Source organism: Topomyia yanbarensis, chromosome 3, assembly GCF_030247195.1.
Source record: "Topomyia yanbarensis strain Yona2022 chromosome 3, ASM3024719v1, whole genome shotgun sequence".
NCBI lineage: Eukaryota > Metazoa > Arthropoda > Insecta > Diptera > Culicidae > Topomyia > Topomyia yanbarensis.
Window position 1 is genome coordinate 102,671,632 of NC_080672.1, and position 17,130 is coordinate 102,688,761.

Consider the following 17,130-nt stretch of genomic DNA (forward strand, 5'->3'; position numbering starts at 1 on the left):
AGTCGAACATGACTTCTTGGAGGAACTTTTGAATTAATGGCTATTGCTTGAAGTGTTTCAAAGCTGCCTTCCCAACTTTTCAAGAAACTACTCAGCTATTCTGAAAAAGCAGAGAAATGCATTCAACATCTGATTATCTAATAACTATGCGATGCCCCTTAAAAATTCTGCCCAAGGCAATTTTTGACGCAAACTGTACCAAACACAAACAACATTTCTAGCAATTTTTCAGTCCCATTTCTAGCAGCAATTAACACACTTTAAAAATATAGAAGGAATTCAAAAACAGAAATTACCCTTGACATTTTGAAACAGAAGACGCCACTTCTCACCTAACATGTATTTCACACTTAGCAACGATTTATTGACAAATAAAAACGCAAATCGTAACCGCAACAAGCAGACACAAAGCTGACAAAACAGTATTCAACCAAACTTACTCCACCATTCCACTCGAGGAAGAATCAAACATTTCAAGTATTTAAATAGCATCAAAAATAATAAACCAAGCATCGGTGAAAAAATACAAATTATCAGAATCTCAATGTCGCGACGTGGTATGGCGAACGAAAGAGAAGAAGTAAAGAGAAAAAAAAAATAATGTAGTAAGAAAATCTGCAAAAAGAAACTCACATATTTAGATGGATGTTTAGATATTCAATATTTCGAGAAAACTCTTACTTTTTTACAAACTACAACATCAACAAGAAGAAAAAAATCATAATCCATTACTTCAGCCAAATCGTAGTAGATCAGACACATACATACCTAGTGAGCTAAGAATCGGAACAAAAAGATGGTTGTTTCTTTCCTAAAATATAGGTATTTTAAGCCCGAGCGCCGCGTTCGGGATAACCTATTTTTCAACAACAACAACAACAGCAACAAAAAAAAAGATCAGTAAGAACGACAAAAGCACAACACGGCGAATGGTTGAAACTACAAAACACAAAGTCACACACGCATACACAAAACGTTATGTAATAAGACAAGCCTAAGTATCCTAAGAACAAGAGAATTGAGATTATCATACAGCATTTGTGGACTTTCCTTTAATACAAGAGATTTTTTCCTAACTAAAAATACTGCGCAGTGGCAAATCCTTTTGCCAGGATGTAGGAAAATGTTTACAATATTTGTGGAAGAAAGGCTAAAAATTTACACAGAGCAAAAAACGGTGGTATAGTGTTTATTTTATAAAAGTATTATACGGGTATGCCAAAAATATTATTATTATTATTATTATGACTAATGATTGATTGATTAATATTATTGAAAATGTGAAAACCTAGGTTCAAATGATCTATATATAAACAAAAATTAAAAGTATATAATGCAAGTGAAAAGATTAATAAATGTATGTTTAATAAACAGCCGAGTTTTAATGATTTTATTTTTTAACCATTTTCGCTGCTCTCGTCCCGTTTCACCTCTCGAGCTGGGCTGGATTTGTTATCTTCATCGTCCGCTTCTTCAGTTTCATCTTCTTCCACGATAACGGAGTGGAGGTTGCCATTTTCTGCAATATCTACACTGTCCAAGGTGGAGGATGGTTTCGGGACGCGACTAGCCAAAAACTTAAAGAAAGCAATCATTAGAAAAAACGTGAACTTTTCCCTCTGACAGGACTGTCATTATTCAACTAAATCACTACTGTGCGTGTAACTTTGATCGTTTTTCTCGGTTCCATACTTGACACAGTATACCGGAGCCTGTATTTGCGACGGAATAATTTACTTAGTAATAGAGGTAAAGTTACCTGCTGTCGTCTCATTTCCGCTGTCGCCAGCTTTTCCTCAAGGTCCTCGATGCTCGGCGGGTCGGACGTCTGTTCTTCCAGGCGTTTCAGTCGCTTGGGTGGGTGTTTTTTGATTAGGCTTTCTGGGTTTTCATCATCTAGCGGAATTTCGAACGCTTCCGGCGGCGCTGTCGGGGTGATTGAGGTCAACGTTAAGAAAAATGATGTGAGGAAAAGAGAATGCTTAAGTTGACTAGTGCTACAGTGATATCGCAATTTGGGGTTGCGTTTTTAATGGTGATAGAACACGGCAAACAAGCAAATATGGAAAACGAGGATTCCTTTGACTGCGAGAGTGGCAATCGGTGGAACTTGGCGAGTATGAATATAGCCTTCTATGTTGTCGGTGATTAAGTTCATTTACCACTACATTTAGTTGGCCAAGGATGAATTTTGGTTTTGACTGGAATAACGGACAGTCACCTTGAATTTAAAAAAGTAAATGTATTAATCCAACTGGAATAAATCTGAAGAAAGACTTGGCTGATGGTTGTGTCGGAATCCTGCTGCAGTGCTTTATCGAAGACAACATATCAAGAAAACTGGCAACCCCTTCCAGAATTTGGAGACAGTAATAGCAACACCTCTTCCAGAGAAAATAGTACTTTCTATAGTGATGCACGCACACATGTTTACTTTTACATTTAGCCTGATACCTTCGTGCAATAGGACCGCTTTTACCACTACACGCTCATTCAACACCACTCAAAATTTGAGATCCGAGTACTCAAATTCCTGTAACGATGTTATCTGTCAAAAAATGAGTTGTGAGTTGAGTAAAGTTTACTCATCTCTTGATTATTCGTGATGTTTTCGCGTTTTGGATAAAAAATATTTCGAACAAGTGCACTGAGTCGGACGTCGACCCAAAATTTAAAAAACACCTGGCTGTGAAATAGTTGACGCGGAAATATTAAAAAAAATATATACAGTGAAGACCCGTTTTTATCAGCCCCTTGGTGAATTTTAGGCTGATAAAACGGGGACATTGATAAAATCGGGACATATATTTTTCATTCATTTTAAGAAACCAAAGCTCTTAAAATATTCTTCTTTGGTCTGTAGATATAGACTCATAACCTTTCCTGATTATTTAGCTTAAACTTCCTTTAAGGAGGTCTGACAGCGCGAAATAAAAAAAAAAAATAAAAAAAAAATTTGTGTGTATTTTTCTCTAAGATAAGAAAAATGTGCTAAAGAAAGGAGTTGCTCGAGTTCATCTTGCTTCGTCTGCTGCAGCCCATCAAATTACCAACTATCAATTTTCATATGAAGTTGATAAAATCGGGTCAAAAAGCTGATAAAATCGGGGGTGCGATCTCCCAGTCTCCTCTTCTGTTCTTGCCGGTATCCAGTTTCCTGTCGGCTGAATTCACCGTCTGCTGAGAAAGGGAATCTATGCCGAGTGTGTCAATGCCAGAGCACTCGTCTAGTTTGCGGTCGTAATGGTCCAAATATTGGAGCTGGCAGGAAGCGCAGCTCGTGGATACCAAAAGACCAGGATTATTCCCCGAATGTTGCCTAACATCCAGACCATCCATCCAGAGATAATTTGAGTTTCTCCACTTATCTTATCGACGTTTATTTTAAGTATATGCCATGTTTTTTTTGCAATGCTCGATGGACTAAGTGCATAAATAAACACGTCCGCATAAGAGTTTGTTCATATACCACGTGGACAAAAAACCTTCGTTTATGATATACTCCTCCCCCTCCGTGGACAAGCGTGGACAATTATTGTACCCCTACCCCCCTCCCCACGATGTCCACGTGGATTTTCGAGGAATTTTTTCGAGATATTTTATAAAAATGGGTTATTAGAAAATTTTCCGATGTATTAGACTACTATGATGCCGAAGGACTTAATGAAAATCGTTCAAATTTTAACAACACTTCATTGGAATTTGTGAAATTTCCATGAAAATGTCTCATTTCTTTTATATTTACGTTTCATTTCATTTTTTTTATATTTACGTTTTAACGACTATTGAATTGGCTCGTAATTGCAACCACAAGCTTTCAAATCCAAAATTAGCCAAGTTATAGAAGATCGAACCAAGTGATTCGGGTAGACATTTTTTCTTGGATTTTGATTCGCACAATTTCCTCTGAATTTTTAATTAGTTGCCATCGATGTTTTTAATTTTCATAGATGTATGACACTCGCACACTATGCTGTTATAAGCACTTCTACTATTTCAAAATCTAACACCATTGACGATACATATTTGTATTATTTTCTCATATAAGACAGAAATATAATGAAAAGTTCACGTGGTCTTTGCGACAACTTCAATATGACCATTTTGAATACGGGTGAAATGACTCGGATTCCGGCCCCTCCAGCGCGTCCGAGCGCCTTAGACCTGTCCCTCTGCTTGACATCGCTGCGGTTAGATTGCATATGGAAGGTAGTCTCTGATCCCATCTGCCAATCGTAATTAATATTGCTAACTGTTCAGGGCCACCGAATACAAGGAGCTACACGTCCGCGATATCCGACTAAATCGAGTCCTCTCAAGAGCTTCCTCCGGAGGAAGAGTACGGGTTCCTGACTGGCTTGATTCTCGATACCGCGATTCATGCTCAGACTAAACGCGTACCAGACGCGAACTCTCGTGGTCGTTCTCCCAGCCCATGATGGGACAAAGAGTGCTCAGACGTGTACGCGGAGAACGTCACCGCGTATAAGACCTTCCGGGATGATGGGCTGCCAGCCGGCTACTGACAGTACGCAATGGCAGAAACGCGCATGAAGAGTTTGATGAAAGCCAAAAAACGTAGCTACTGGTGCCGGTTCGTCGACGGGTTAACGAGAGAAACCTCGATGAGCACTCTTTGGGGCACGGCCCGGTGATTGCGAAACAGTACTAACGAGAGCGTGGAATGTTCAAACCGTTTGATATTCGATTTTTCCATGAAGGTTTGTCCGGATTCCGCACCGACACAGAAGATCTAACGCGCCGCGTCCCCTCACGATAACGCAAACGAAACACCGTTTTCGATGGTGGAGTTCTCACTTGCTCTCTTGTCGTGTATCAATAAAGCCCCAGGGCCAGACAGAATTAAATTTAACTTGTTGAAGAATCTGTCCGACTCTGCCAAGGGAATTTATCTGCTTGTTGAATTTATCTAATAAGTTTCTTGAGGTAACATTGTCCCTCATGATTGAAGACAAGTGTAGGTCATCGCCATCCAAAAACCAAGAAAATCGGCCTCCGACCACAACTCGTATCGACCGATTACAGTGCTGCCCTGTATCCGAGAAAATGATCTCATTTCGCCTCGACAATATTTGGTTTCCGCAAAGGCAAAGGGACGAACGATTGTCTTGCGTTGCTCTCAACAGAAATTCAAATGGCGTATACTAGAAAAGAGCAGATGGCATCAGTGTTCCTAGATATTAAGGGGGCTTTTGATTCAGTTTCTATCAAAATTTTTTCTGAGAAGCTGCACCAGCATGGTCTTTCACCGACTCTAACAACTTTTTGCTATATTTGCCTACTGAAAAGCACATGCATTTTTCGCATGGTGATTTTTCGACATCATGAATTAGCTACATGGGTCTTCTCCAGGGCTCATGTCTAAGCCCCCTCCTTCACAACTTGTACGTGAATGACATTGACGAATATCTTGATTGCTTCAATTGATGGGTCAAACTATTGCTCAGGTTTTAACTTTCAAATATTTCGAAGTCTGGTTCGACTCTAAAGGAATCTGGGGATGTCACATTACGTATCTGAAACAGAAGTGCCAACAAAGGATCAACTTTCTCCGTACAATAACCGTACCAAAAAAGATATTGTCGGGGATGGAGTACGAGAATTTCTGTTTTCGCTCCGCTGCGAACATACATTTCATTAAGGCGGTGGTCAGCTATATTCGTCCGCGTCCCTTATCAATTATTTTTATAAAGTGATTCATCACCAGTGCTATCTTTGAAAATGAACCACCTCGATTATGCAAATAATCTTCTTTTAATGCAAATAATTAAGCAGTCTTCATTTCGTTATATTCTGAATTGCACATATTTTGTCGCATGTAATTTCAAATGTTTTTTGATTTGATGGCATTGTAAGGGAACACGTATTCGCCGGTTGATACCAATCGAGCTGACATTTCTTTAGACTGAGCAAACTAATTTTTTTGTTTGTTTAGTGTTTATTAGGCCAACTAGGAAACTAATCCACTGGGTATTTAATGCGCGTGTGGAATACGCATGGTCTTGTCTGAGTGAATTATGTATGAGGGTTGAGAATTGACAATTCGCAAGAACAATTTAAAACCAATTACCAATTTGCGGCAATTTATTCAGCACAAGGAACAAATGTTTTATTGTCATATTAATTGGTTTACTTTTAGTCCAATAAATCGTCAATCAATTATATTAAAAATAAGTATTTACTGTTTGGAGATGGGGGAGTTTGATTCGAGCATGATATTAATATCGTTCAGTAAAGCAGCATCGATATTTTTTCTGCTTCGCGTCTTCATTATAATATCGCAACGTTTACTCGAACGACGTGGAAAATTTGAAGTTACGGGATCTCAATAAGCTTGTGATAATACCTATAAAGGATCATTTATAAATTCTTCCGCACTATTGGGGGCTATGATAAATTGTGACATAAATGGGATGGGGAGCACGTCATTTGCTTTGACGCATTCGGCCGTTTTATGCACGATTGTGTCATGTATATATAAGAAATTCCATAGAACATGGACATTTTTGCATGTAGCGGCAGTAATGTGCTCCTACAGAAAAAGGGAAAAACTGAAATCATTCGGTTCGTATTAGACCAAGGAGATACCACACAATACTAATTTTCCATTTCGCTGAGATTTATACAGACTAACGCATCCCTTAAAACTCATTGTTTATGGTCCATTTTATATTGTCGACAACACTCCCGACAGCCGGCTGTCCGGAGTTCAAGTTGTTTTCAATGGAACAAACTCTCGATAAACGGTTACCCAGAGTTTAACCGCCTTAACATCTAAAACATTTACGTATCCTACAGTCAATAAATTCAAATATATTCTCAGTCGCATCGCTTGCTTGAGGCGAATCCCGACTAAAAACCCACCCACTACCCAATCCGTGGTACTTATGGGAGTGTCACTGAGTCGGGGCCTTCCGTTAAGAAAGTATCACATCAACATTTCCTTTCTCATATCCCAAGGAGATGGATGTGGGTCGGGATTTCATTCGTGTGATGTCTCGGCTCATGTCCAATCACTACACGCTAGACGCTCATCTCCGACGTATTGGGCTCGCAAATAGCGGTATCTTTTCCTGCCAGATCCCAACTATTGAATTCCCTTTGGGCTCGAGGAAGATCACCCAATGTACCGGTTCGAGATGTACTGGTAAGCCGTCCCTCGTATACATCTTCCTAAAAACCATCAATATCCAGATTTAATGGCCCCTATAATTTTTCTTATCATTCTCAGAAGTTCCCTCTCCGCCTACCGTACCCCAACAATGGTTTGATGCGACTCCAAGACGACACAAAACATCTCTGTCGAATGACCCAACTAACACGAGACCTACAGCACAACATTGCACGCGCAACGCGGTGTGCTGCCGATCCGCATCTGAACCATACTACGACATCGTCTGGAGGAACCCCTACCGGCACGAGGAAGACCGCCCGCCGTCTCAATACATGATGCATCCGTCCGAACCTGTATTCCTTATCGTTGATTCCCGATGCCGGAAACTGAAAGTTAATATCTCCCCCCCCCTTGTCAGCCTTGTCCACCATCTATCCCCTGTCTCTGGTACACAGATGTAGGACTTCATCCCCCTCCTCCCCCTTGAATATCTTCCCAAAACTTTTGTGCCCGATGTCTTTGAGTTTTAGTTGATCGATATATAATCTCGTTAAGAAAGGCCCAACAGTACCCTACTTAAAAATAGCCTTAATTAATCTCCAGAATCTTAATAAAATTCAACCACTCCCTCTAGTAATTTTTATTTTTAATATGCTTATAAAATGGTCCGCTTAGTTAAGCTGACTAACTGTGGGCTTGGATAAATCCGTACACATTTCATCTCAAAATTTAAAAAAAAACAAAATTTGATTTCTTAGACTGTTTAGTATTTCTCTTGTTTATTATATTTTACTACCGACAACGGGATTTTTAACATGTTTAGGAGTTGATATAGCGTAGTTGGTAAATCGATTGGCTCGAGTCCCAAACACGCACGTTAGAGTTTTTTTCTACTCCAAAAAAAATGCAAATGACCCTAATGTTAAACCCTCTATAAAAGAAATATTGTCTGGTTTCAATGTAAGTGATGGAACACAGAAATTATATGTCAGAGTCCCTGTGTTAGTGTTCTGAGCGGTTTCCTCCATGTACGTTTGTTATTTAATTAGCAGTGCGTATTTATGGAACCAAACGATATTTAGTTTACCATCAAAGTCTAGTTCGACCATTGCTAGACATCGTTTCGTTCTTCGCATTATGCTTTTTAAAAAATCCAGAAAAATTGTCTTCTGTTTAACATTTATCATGTCAAGCTCACAACGAACTGAAATTTCTTGCCATGCATGAAGGTTCTTAGAACATTGGATTCAAAATGATTGGGTTTCGAATGTAAATATCCACGACCATCCAATCCCGGAATTATGATATTTGATTAGGATCTGAATGCAGAGACCAAAGACGTGAAAAGCGTGCTGATTTTTTTTTCCAAATTTAAATCTTGGAAAATTCACAAAACTAACTGTACGTATTAACCCTCCGGAAGTCGCACAAATGGCTCACTGAACGAGCAGCCGCAGCTGCTCTAAGACGATTTCGCTAGATTTTCAGAGCAGTGTGCACTCAGTGCACTAGCGCGACTACCGGAAGGTTAACAGAGTTCTATACAAATCGACGGATTAAAAGTAAAATGCAAATGCGTTTCAAATTCATCTCATCAGTAAATGTCACCGTATTAACACCACTTAGACCCAAAGTCCGAAAAACCATAAGTGAGGTAGGTAGAAAGCATGCGCAGAATCTCTGGTTTGCCAGTAGAAAAGTGCACGCAATTTGCTATGGTGCATGGAAATCCTTTCTCGTATCGGGGCTGCATCTTGGGGGCATTAATTTCTCTCAGTTTGTCCTACAATACACGGAGATCGCGGTTGGGTCTTCTTTCTTACTTTTGACCATTACAAATCGCAGATATGGATTCGTCCTCTTTGGCATTTCCGTCCTAACTGAAAATTTTGGCTTTTGATTTAAAGTTATTGCATACAGTTTTTGCGGTTTTGCAGTTGCCGTTTTGCCTGAACACCTGTCACAAAGTTGACAACCATTTGGGGATCAAGCGGCGGTTTTGAAGACTGTGCATTGGTATTGATTGTCGGAGATGAGTTTTTCTTAAAGACTGCTGTCTACGGTTTTTGATAGTGAGCCGTTTCATCATAGAATGGGGAGGTAGGAATCTGTCATTGATGATAACTGCAAAGCGTTGTTTGTAGAATGTAGAATGTTTGTCGTGTTTTGTATTGTCGGATCAGGTAGGAAGAACGCAATCTTACCGCGTTATCACCATTGAAATATCTAGAAATAATTAGTATTTTCCGTGTATCCTTTGTAATGATTCCACTTTACTGTACAGCGACACTTTAAAGGCCGTACCGCAAGTTCAAGGTGCCATATCGTGTAGTCGAATCTTAATTTTTCCATTATCCATGAACACGAGAATATTGAATTTGATTCTAATGCGTCACGATCAGCGACATGTTATAGATTGTTCTGTTTTTTTTTGTCTAGCGCTATCTATCGAAAATAATCATTATTGAATGCCTGATATGATGAAATTGGATAGAGGTGACTTTCGAAAGCATAAGCTATGAAAGTCACCTCTATCCAAAGGGTAAGGTGGGGCAAATCCGACCGGCGGGTATACCCGACCCTCCTTTGTTATCGAAAATCGGAAGCACTACGCGAACTAATATCAATGTTGTCGTGTAGAGCATCGATAATAATCATAATGGTGGTATGACGGCATTTTTTTAGTCTACATCGAGATGTTCAAACGACAATAAGTGTGTTTTTATATTTTTTGATTTGATTTTTGTGCATCATTGACTACAGGATATTTTTGATTGTTAAAGTGATTGCATGAAAAATGTAAATAGATTTAAATTCTTTGATTAAAGTCCTACAAAGCGCATTGATGAATTTAGTATAACTTTTTTCATAATTAAAAATGACGCGGTGGGGCAAATCCAACCTCTAAATAGTGGGGTAAATCAGACCGCTTTTTTGCTAAGAAAATGTTTATTTATCAAATTGAAATATATTTTTATTGTCATTATTTATTATTTTTTGCACAATGGTTCATGATTACAAACGAAAAACACAAAAACGTTATGAGTATAGTATTCGTCGAGCAATTGCTCCGATGCAAGTGGGAATATCTTTACGTGCTACGGCTCGTGATCTTGACATTCTAAGATTGACATTGAATTCCATTTTCTTCATGTTACAATTCAATAACATAACATTCATTGATTTATCATTGAAAAACCATAAAAAATTGGGTAATATCTGTACTAAATCAAACAAAAACATAGGCGGTCGGGTTTACCCCACCATTTTTGAAAATAGCAAAAATGAACGATTTCGTAAAACGCTTGTATCTCAAAATTTTCCCAGGATACGAATAAGAAGCTATATATAGAAAGTTGCCCAGAAGTCTAATCTTTAATTTGGTATATAAAAGGACTTGATCCGATGTAAAATGAGCATATTACAGCCAAAACCATTTACTAGGTCGGATTTACCCCACCTTACCCTATATATTCCAAAAACTCGGGCTAATACGAAAAGACTCGAAGACATGTTCTTTGACCAGAGTTCCACTTTTGTTTTTCATATTCACACGTCTAGGCACTAAACGATCACTTCGGCAAGAATTGAAGTATTACAGCGAACAACAGCTCAAATCGGCACTTCCCGACAGATTCTACAATACAGTAATTCCTCCAAAATTCACCCAAAAATCTTTAAAATCGCGAGCCACCACTTTCGAAACAGATGAAACATTAGACGTTTCACCAGCATGGGCTCTGAGCATTTTGCACGGCAAAGCAAAGCATTTTGATTCAAGAGCAATTCTTTAAAAGGGCCTAAGAGATTTTGCAGGCATCGTTTTTTGCTCGAGATCTGTATTTTATACAGCAAATACCTCCGAGAAAAAGTTGCAGGGAATAATCGAATAAAAAACAATTGAATTGTTTTATTCCTAAGAACTTTCCACGTCAAAAAAGCTACATTTTATGAAAATTGATTGAAGAATAATAGAGATATATGCACGATAAAATGATAAAATTTAATATGAATGACAAAAAGCCCTATAATCTCAACTTCTCGTATTCGCACAAATGTCAAAAGGGGTCCGTTCAATTTCTGAGATTTTTTCACATAAGAAAAACTGCAAAATATGTATGATTTGCATCACGGAGCAGAATTTTTTTTTTAGTGTGGGGAATTTTGGGGCCAAACTGTCCCGCTTTCCCGTATTTTTCTTGAAGTTAAAACATCTTCATGCAAATACTAAGGTTATTTCCTTTAAAAAGAGGTATAAATTGTAATTTTCTGACTGCTACTTCAAAAGTTACAGCATTTAATATATTTTCCTCCTTATTTTCCCATAGTACCAATTTCAAAAAGCGAAGTGGGCGGGAGTCTGGAGATGTCCAAATGATGTGAAATTCAGCATCCGAGCTTACTTTGACATTTACCACAATATGAGAGGGGGGGGGCCTTCGCGGAATAAAAAAAATTGCAATGCCCTATTGTGCGTAGATTATCGCGATTGTATATTCGTCTTTGTGTACCATTGCGAAGGGCTCGGGCGTTTGCCTGTTATCGCGGTCGATTGATTGGGCGCGTGTGCTAGCCTGTCACTTCGCATGCGTAAAATCGATTTTAAAAACCGGGTGTCCATTCGCATATTCACGTGTGTTCTTGGATGACCGTGAATCTAATACTGAATTTTCAATGTTTGGTTCAGATGATAGAAGAGAGTGAGTTTTCTATCACTATCAACTCAATCACTAGAGTTCCCGGTCATGTCGCCATGGAACGTGTTGTTCAGTGGATATGAGCGTCATTTTTTTCTGATTGGTCCAACTGAAGACATGGACCTAGGCTGCTAGGGCCGAGAGGAAGAACTTCCAGACGTAACCAATTCATGATCGCGCGAACACGAGCGTTTGTAGAGTCGTTCTTGAGACCACGTTTGTAAATTTAAAAGTGCCAAAACATTCATTAGTCACCGGGGTGTTATCCTGTTTGCAAGATCGTAAGCGTAGGTATGCGTGGATGATCGCGAAGGGCTCAAGCGTTTGTATGTTGATGTGTTTGTCGCGTGTGCTAGCGTGTATGTAACTTCACGTGTATAAATTCTATTTTATAATCGTGTGGATATTCGCATATTGGCATGTATTATTGAATGATCGCGCGCGGCCTTTGAATCTGAAGCTAAATTTGCAATGTAGGGTTCAGATCCTAGAAGAGAATGAGTTCTCCCATATCACAAGAGTTCCCGGTTATGGCAAAAGAGGTATCCACGTAAGATAAAATCATCTCAATAACTGAAATAGAAATAAAATATCTCATCACGACAACTTACAGCGGTAATCATATCCAGTTTTTGATACAAACGAGCCAGATATATAACACAATTTTTATTATGCCATAATTTTTTTAAACGCTCCTAAAACCGCACAGTACACTGAGTGCACAACATTATAGTCAAAAAACGCTGCTTCTTTGCACAAGAAGAAATTGATTGCTTATCATGTTGCTTTTTTTCATTTATGGTGAAAATCAAAGCATTTCTGATAAATAAGTATTATATAGATGTTTAAAAAACAGTACACTGATGCTTTGTTCTAACGAAGGTTTTAGATAATATACTTTAATTCAAATTGTTCATAAAATAGTTCGGTCCTCTATCTGATAGGGCCAAAATAGGCTCATTACCCTATTTTTTCAGTGTAATGTAAAAAAATCTGCAATCGAAAATGAATTAATAATCCATGATTTTAAAAGAGTTTCACTAAAAGAAAAGGTAGTTGTTTTGACAACCGTGATTATAACTTCTTCAAAACTAACAAGGTCGAATGAAATATTGGCACGTGGTGTACACAGTAGGGTTTGCAGTACTGACCGTTTTTGACAAGAACCGGTACTACGGTACTGAAGCCTTCAGTACCGGTAAAGTACCGGTACTCGAATATTTTTTAAAAAATCGAAAAAAGCTTCAAAGTGAAATTTTATGCTCAAACTGGTGACCTTATTCTCAGATGATTGATTTGTGCTAATCTTGTTTATTGTTTTTAATTTCTTCGGAATGGCATGACTCATTTCAGCAGAAGATATTTTTCGTATGCGGCACCTTCTTTTATTTCGAAATCTAGACCACTTTGAAATTGATAACTGCTAAGCGGTGTGACTTTTGTCGACTTCAACAGATGGTAAATGTAAGAAATCCTATTGACAACAGTGAATGAAAGCGAGAATGGCAGTAAATCCGAGCAGGTCTCTCGCATTTTCTCTCTTATTTTTCTGTAAATTGGTTTCGACCTGCATACCAAGGCTGCTTGCTTTCCTGTAAACTATGAAGTTTTGCTGAACTTTCCGATTACCAATAATAACAAATCTCCCCATTTGAAGCAGTTCACAAAATCTAAAATTGTTAGCTACCAGATCGCTGTTCGTTCCTTTATAAATAAAGGTTTAAGAGCAAACCAAATACATACATGACTTATACTACGTTCACACTACGAGGTAAACGCTATCTTGATGACATTTTTCTTGTTGATAATTATTATAACGTGTTTTAACTGTGTAGTGTGAACATAGTATTAGACCATACTTTTATCACACGCCACCCAGTAAATAATGGAAACCAATCAGAATATTGCTAATAAAAAATGCATAGCAAATTTTTCCGTCTCTTACCCTAGATGTGAATATTTTGAAATTTAGTATAAGATGGTTAAAATTTAATTTCGACAAAATAAAGCAGGAATTTAAACATATCGTTCAGTTCAACGGGAGCTAGTAATGTTTAACTTCTAGAATTATTATGATGATGGCCCCACCTCATTCCCCCACTAACACAAACACGCAGAAAAAAATAGCATATTTAAACCAAAAATATGTGTTATTGAATCCAATCATTTATTGTTTATCACTTTAACAAATAAACTTATTGGTTTGAAAATATTTTTTTATTAGAACAACAACAATTTTTTGCTTTCAATAAATACATTTTTAGTATCAATAATTTTCTTTTAATTTCAATAAAATAATTATTGAAAAACGGAACGATAATTTTGTTTTATTAAAACAATAAATAAATTTTATTGAATTCAATAAATAATTTTATTGTCTCCCGACCAATAATTTAATTTATTGAATTTAATGCATAATTTTATTGAACCTACAAATCTTTTTTCTGCGTGAATGGGTCGGTATTCCCGGGATTTTCGGTACCGGTATTACCGGTACCACAATCCTAGTACACAGCACCAATAATTCTACTTTCATGTTTAGCTCACTGTTTTTCGATAAATCACATTTTGGGAAACCTTTATAAAGATAGGTTCAATTTGATGATGGAAATTTTTTTTATTCGTTGCTACACGCAGAAAAAAGATTTGTAGGTTCAATAAAATTATGCATTAAATTCAATAAATTGAATTATTGGTCGGGAGACAATAAAATTATTTATTGAATTCAATAAAATTTATTTATTGTTTTAATAAAACAAAATTATCGTTTCGTTTTTCAATAATTATTTTATTGAAATTAAAAGAAAATTATTGATACTAAAAATGTATTTATTGAAAGCAAAAATTTGTTGTTGTTCTAATAAAAAAATATTTTCAAACCAATAAGTTTGTTTGTTAAAGTGATAAACAATAAATGATTGGAATCAATAACACATATTTTTGGTTTAAATATGCTATTTTTTTCTGCGTGTAGAATTGCGTATCCACATTTTAAAATTTTGATTTCCTTTAACTTCAGTTTGGTTACACATTGCACAGATGACAAGAAGGAAACAGCGACTCCTAAATTCTAGTGCATTTATAAAAGATAAACAATAACAAACTACGTTTAAAAGTTTCATCGGACACCTACGATATGCTTTAGTCGTGGTTGATGCACTATCACCGTCTACAGGCACTGCTGACGAATTGGAAGGACCACATCCCATAGTTACTTTTATGTGCAGTTATGGCAAATTTATGATGCTTTTTGCTGCTTATCCAGAATGAGTAGCACAACGCCACTTAATTTATGGGATGCTAATCCTACGACACTCGCTTTGTAGAAAGTACGAATCACGTCACTACATTCTCCGTCGCTGTTTGACATTTGTGTACTATCCGGCGTCCTGCTAGTCCTTCCTGTTCGAATTCCCACGGTCAACTGAAAGCATATCTGCTACCCAACCGTAGTCGGTTGTAGTTTTTTTTTCGGCACACCACAAACTAACACACGATTGGCCGTTTTCCACTTACCAGTCAATTAGCCCCATAATGCGATGTTATCATATGCAGGAATAATAAAATCGTTTCCGCCAATCATGCGCACTTCTTTCCAACACCTTCTGGTAGATCACGGCCCTTGACAGTGATGACCATTTGCCGTTTGTGGATGGAAATAATCGAACAGTTCGAAAGCGCATAATTTTCTGTCGTGCTAAAGTTCTCGCACCCACGCCACACAAGCGCCGCGTCGGTCAAAGTTCGTTTTCGGTCGAACTGATTATTGACCGATTTGGGGGCTAGCTGACAGTTGGAAGTATGTTAGGGGTACATCAACTAATTTGTATTCGGTACCGACGTCACAGCGTTGAGTTGAGGGGGCGAGAAAAATCTTGTTTGAATAAGGATTGAACGACTGTATGTAAATAATGTTGTTTAGTTGGGAAAAGTTTGACGGCAAAACATTGCTCGATGGCATGGCCTTGTTTCGACGGATGATGAGTGTAACGGGTTGGCGCCATTAATTATGTTAGGAATTTGGAAGGGTTCTGAATAATTCATAAGTTCGGACGTTCGGTGGGAAATCTATGGTGTTGTTGATTAGAGCTAAGGTTTCGAACTCGTTGAATCGGGTCTTTGTTGTCCAACGATCGATTTGGCTTTTATTGTACAGTAGGTACATTTTTATTACCCTTTGTGTAACGAGGCCGCTTTATTTCACTGGACTGTTCTTGTAGAACAGTTGGCATGGCATATCTAGGTGATAGAGATATTATCAATAAATGCATGGGTAGGGAACTGACACATGCAATGGCGTGCATAGAAACAGGAGGAGATGGATAATGATAGCTCTCTTGGAATAGCTAGAGAGCTGGCGAAAAAATCGATGAAAATGCAATTACTTGGTATCGCAATGCTGAGTTCATAGGATACCTGGAATCGGAATTCAGTGACGATAACAAGGAATAATAAATATTACATATACTTGCTACTATACGTACTGTCGAACCAACCAGACTTCAGTTGTGAAAATTATCCTATTTGATTATTCTTTCGGCCAGAAACATATTTTTATTCTTATCCAAGAACACAATAATTTGCAAACGCGCTATTTTTCTAATAACGCCATGTTATTTAGGATTATATCAGTGAAACGAATGTTCGGAAATCAAAACAACGAACACTCTCGATAAAATCTTTCCATTTGTGTTTTTTCCTTTTTTATTTCGACTTTTGTAGTCACATTTTTTTACATTTTAACGACATTCAAATAGCTAGAGATTACTGGGTAGAGAAAGTTATGAAAATTTAGAGCCATAGTTCTCAAGGGAGAGCAAGGATGTGAAGAATACAGATCGGAATTTAGAAGTGGCAGGGTCATTAGAACAGGCTTAATATCTTACGGCCTTAGCTTTTGTCTTCTGCTGATGGGGGTCAAGCTTAGGCAGCATAACTACGAATCACTCAAGTCCATAGCATGTCTCCGAGCAAAGACAAACTTGTCCCTCTTTACCGTGAGAACCGACTTACTGAAATTAGTTACTGTATATGGTTTTCAATCTGAAATACGTAAGAAAAAAATTGAATCAATTTGTTTGTACATGATTATTTGCTTGTTTTCAAGAAATAAAAAGCGTTGAATTTTTTAATTCTTTAAATTTCTAATTAATAGAATAAAACGTATCTTTGGAAATTTCTCTAGCAGGAAACCAACTCATTTCGAAAAACTTTTTTTATTGCGAACTCTTTCCGTAGTTATAATTAGTAAATATTATAATAAATTATCAAATTAAATTACACTAAACGCTTTAGAAC

At 37.6% G+C, this 17,130-nt stretch overlaps 1 protein-coding gene across 1 annotated transcript; it reads right to left on the reverse strand.

The window, feature by feature from the left end:
* Positions 1-1,193: 1,193 nt before the first annotated feature.
* Positions 1,194-15,337, reverse strand: LOC131688792 (uncharacterized). The gene is made up of 3 exons (XM_058973314.1): positions 14,966-15,337; positions 1,760-1,926; positions 1,194-1,577 (listed from the first exon to the last, which is right to left on the reverse strand). Exons 1-3 carry the CDS (start codon positions 15,039-15,041, stop codon positions 1,398-1,400), a joined length of 423 nt encoding a protein of 140 aa, XP_058829297.1. The 5' UTR covers positions 15,042-15,337; the 3' UTR covers positions 1,194-1,397.
* Between the last annotated feature and the right edge of the window lie 1,793 nt (positions 15,338-17,130).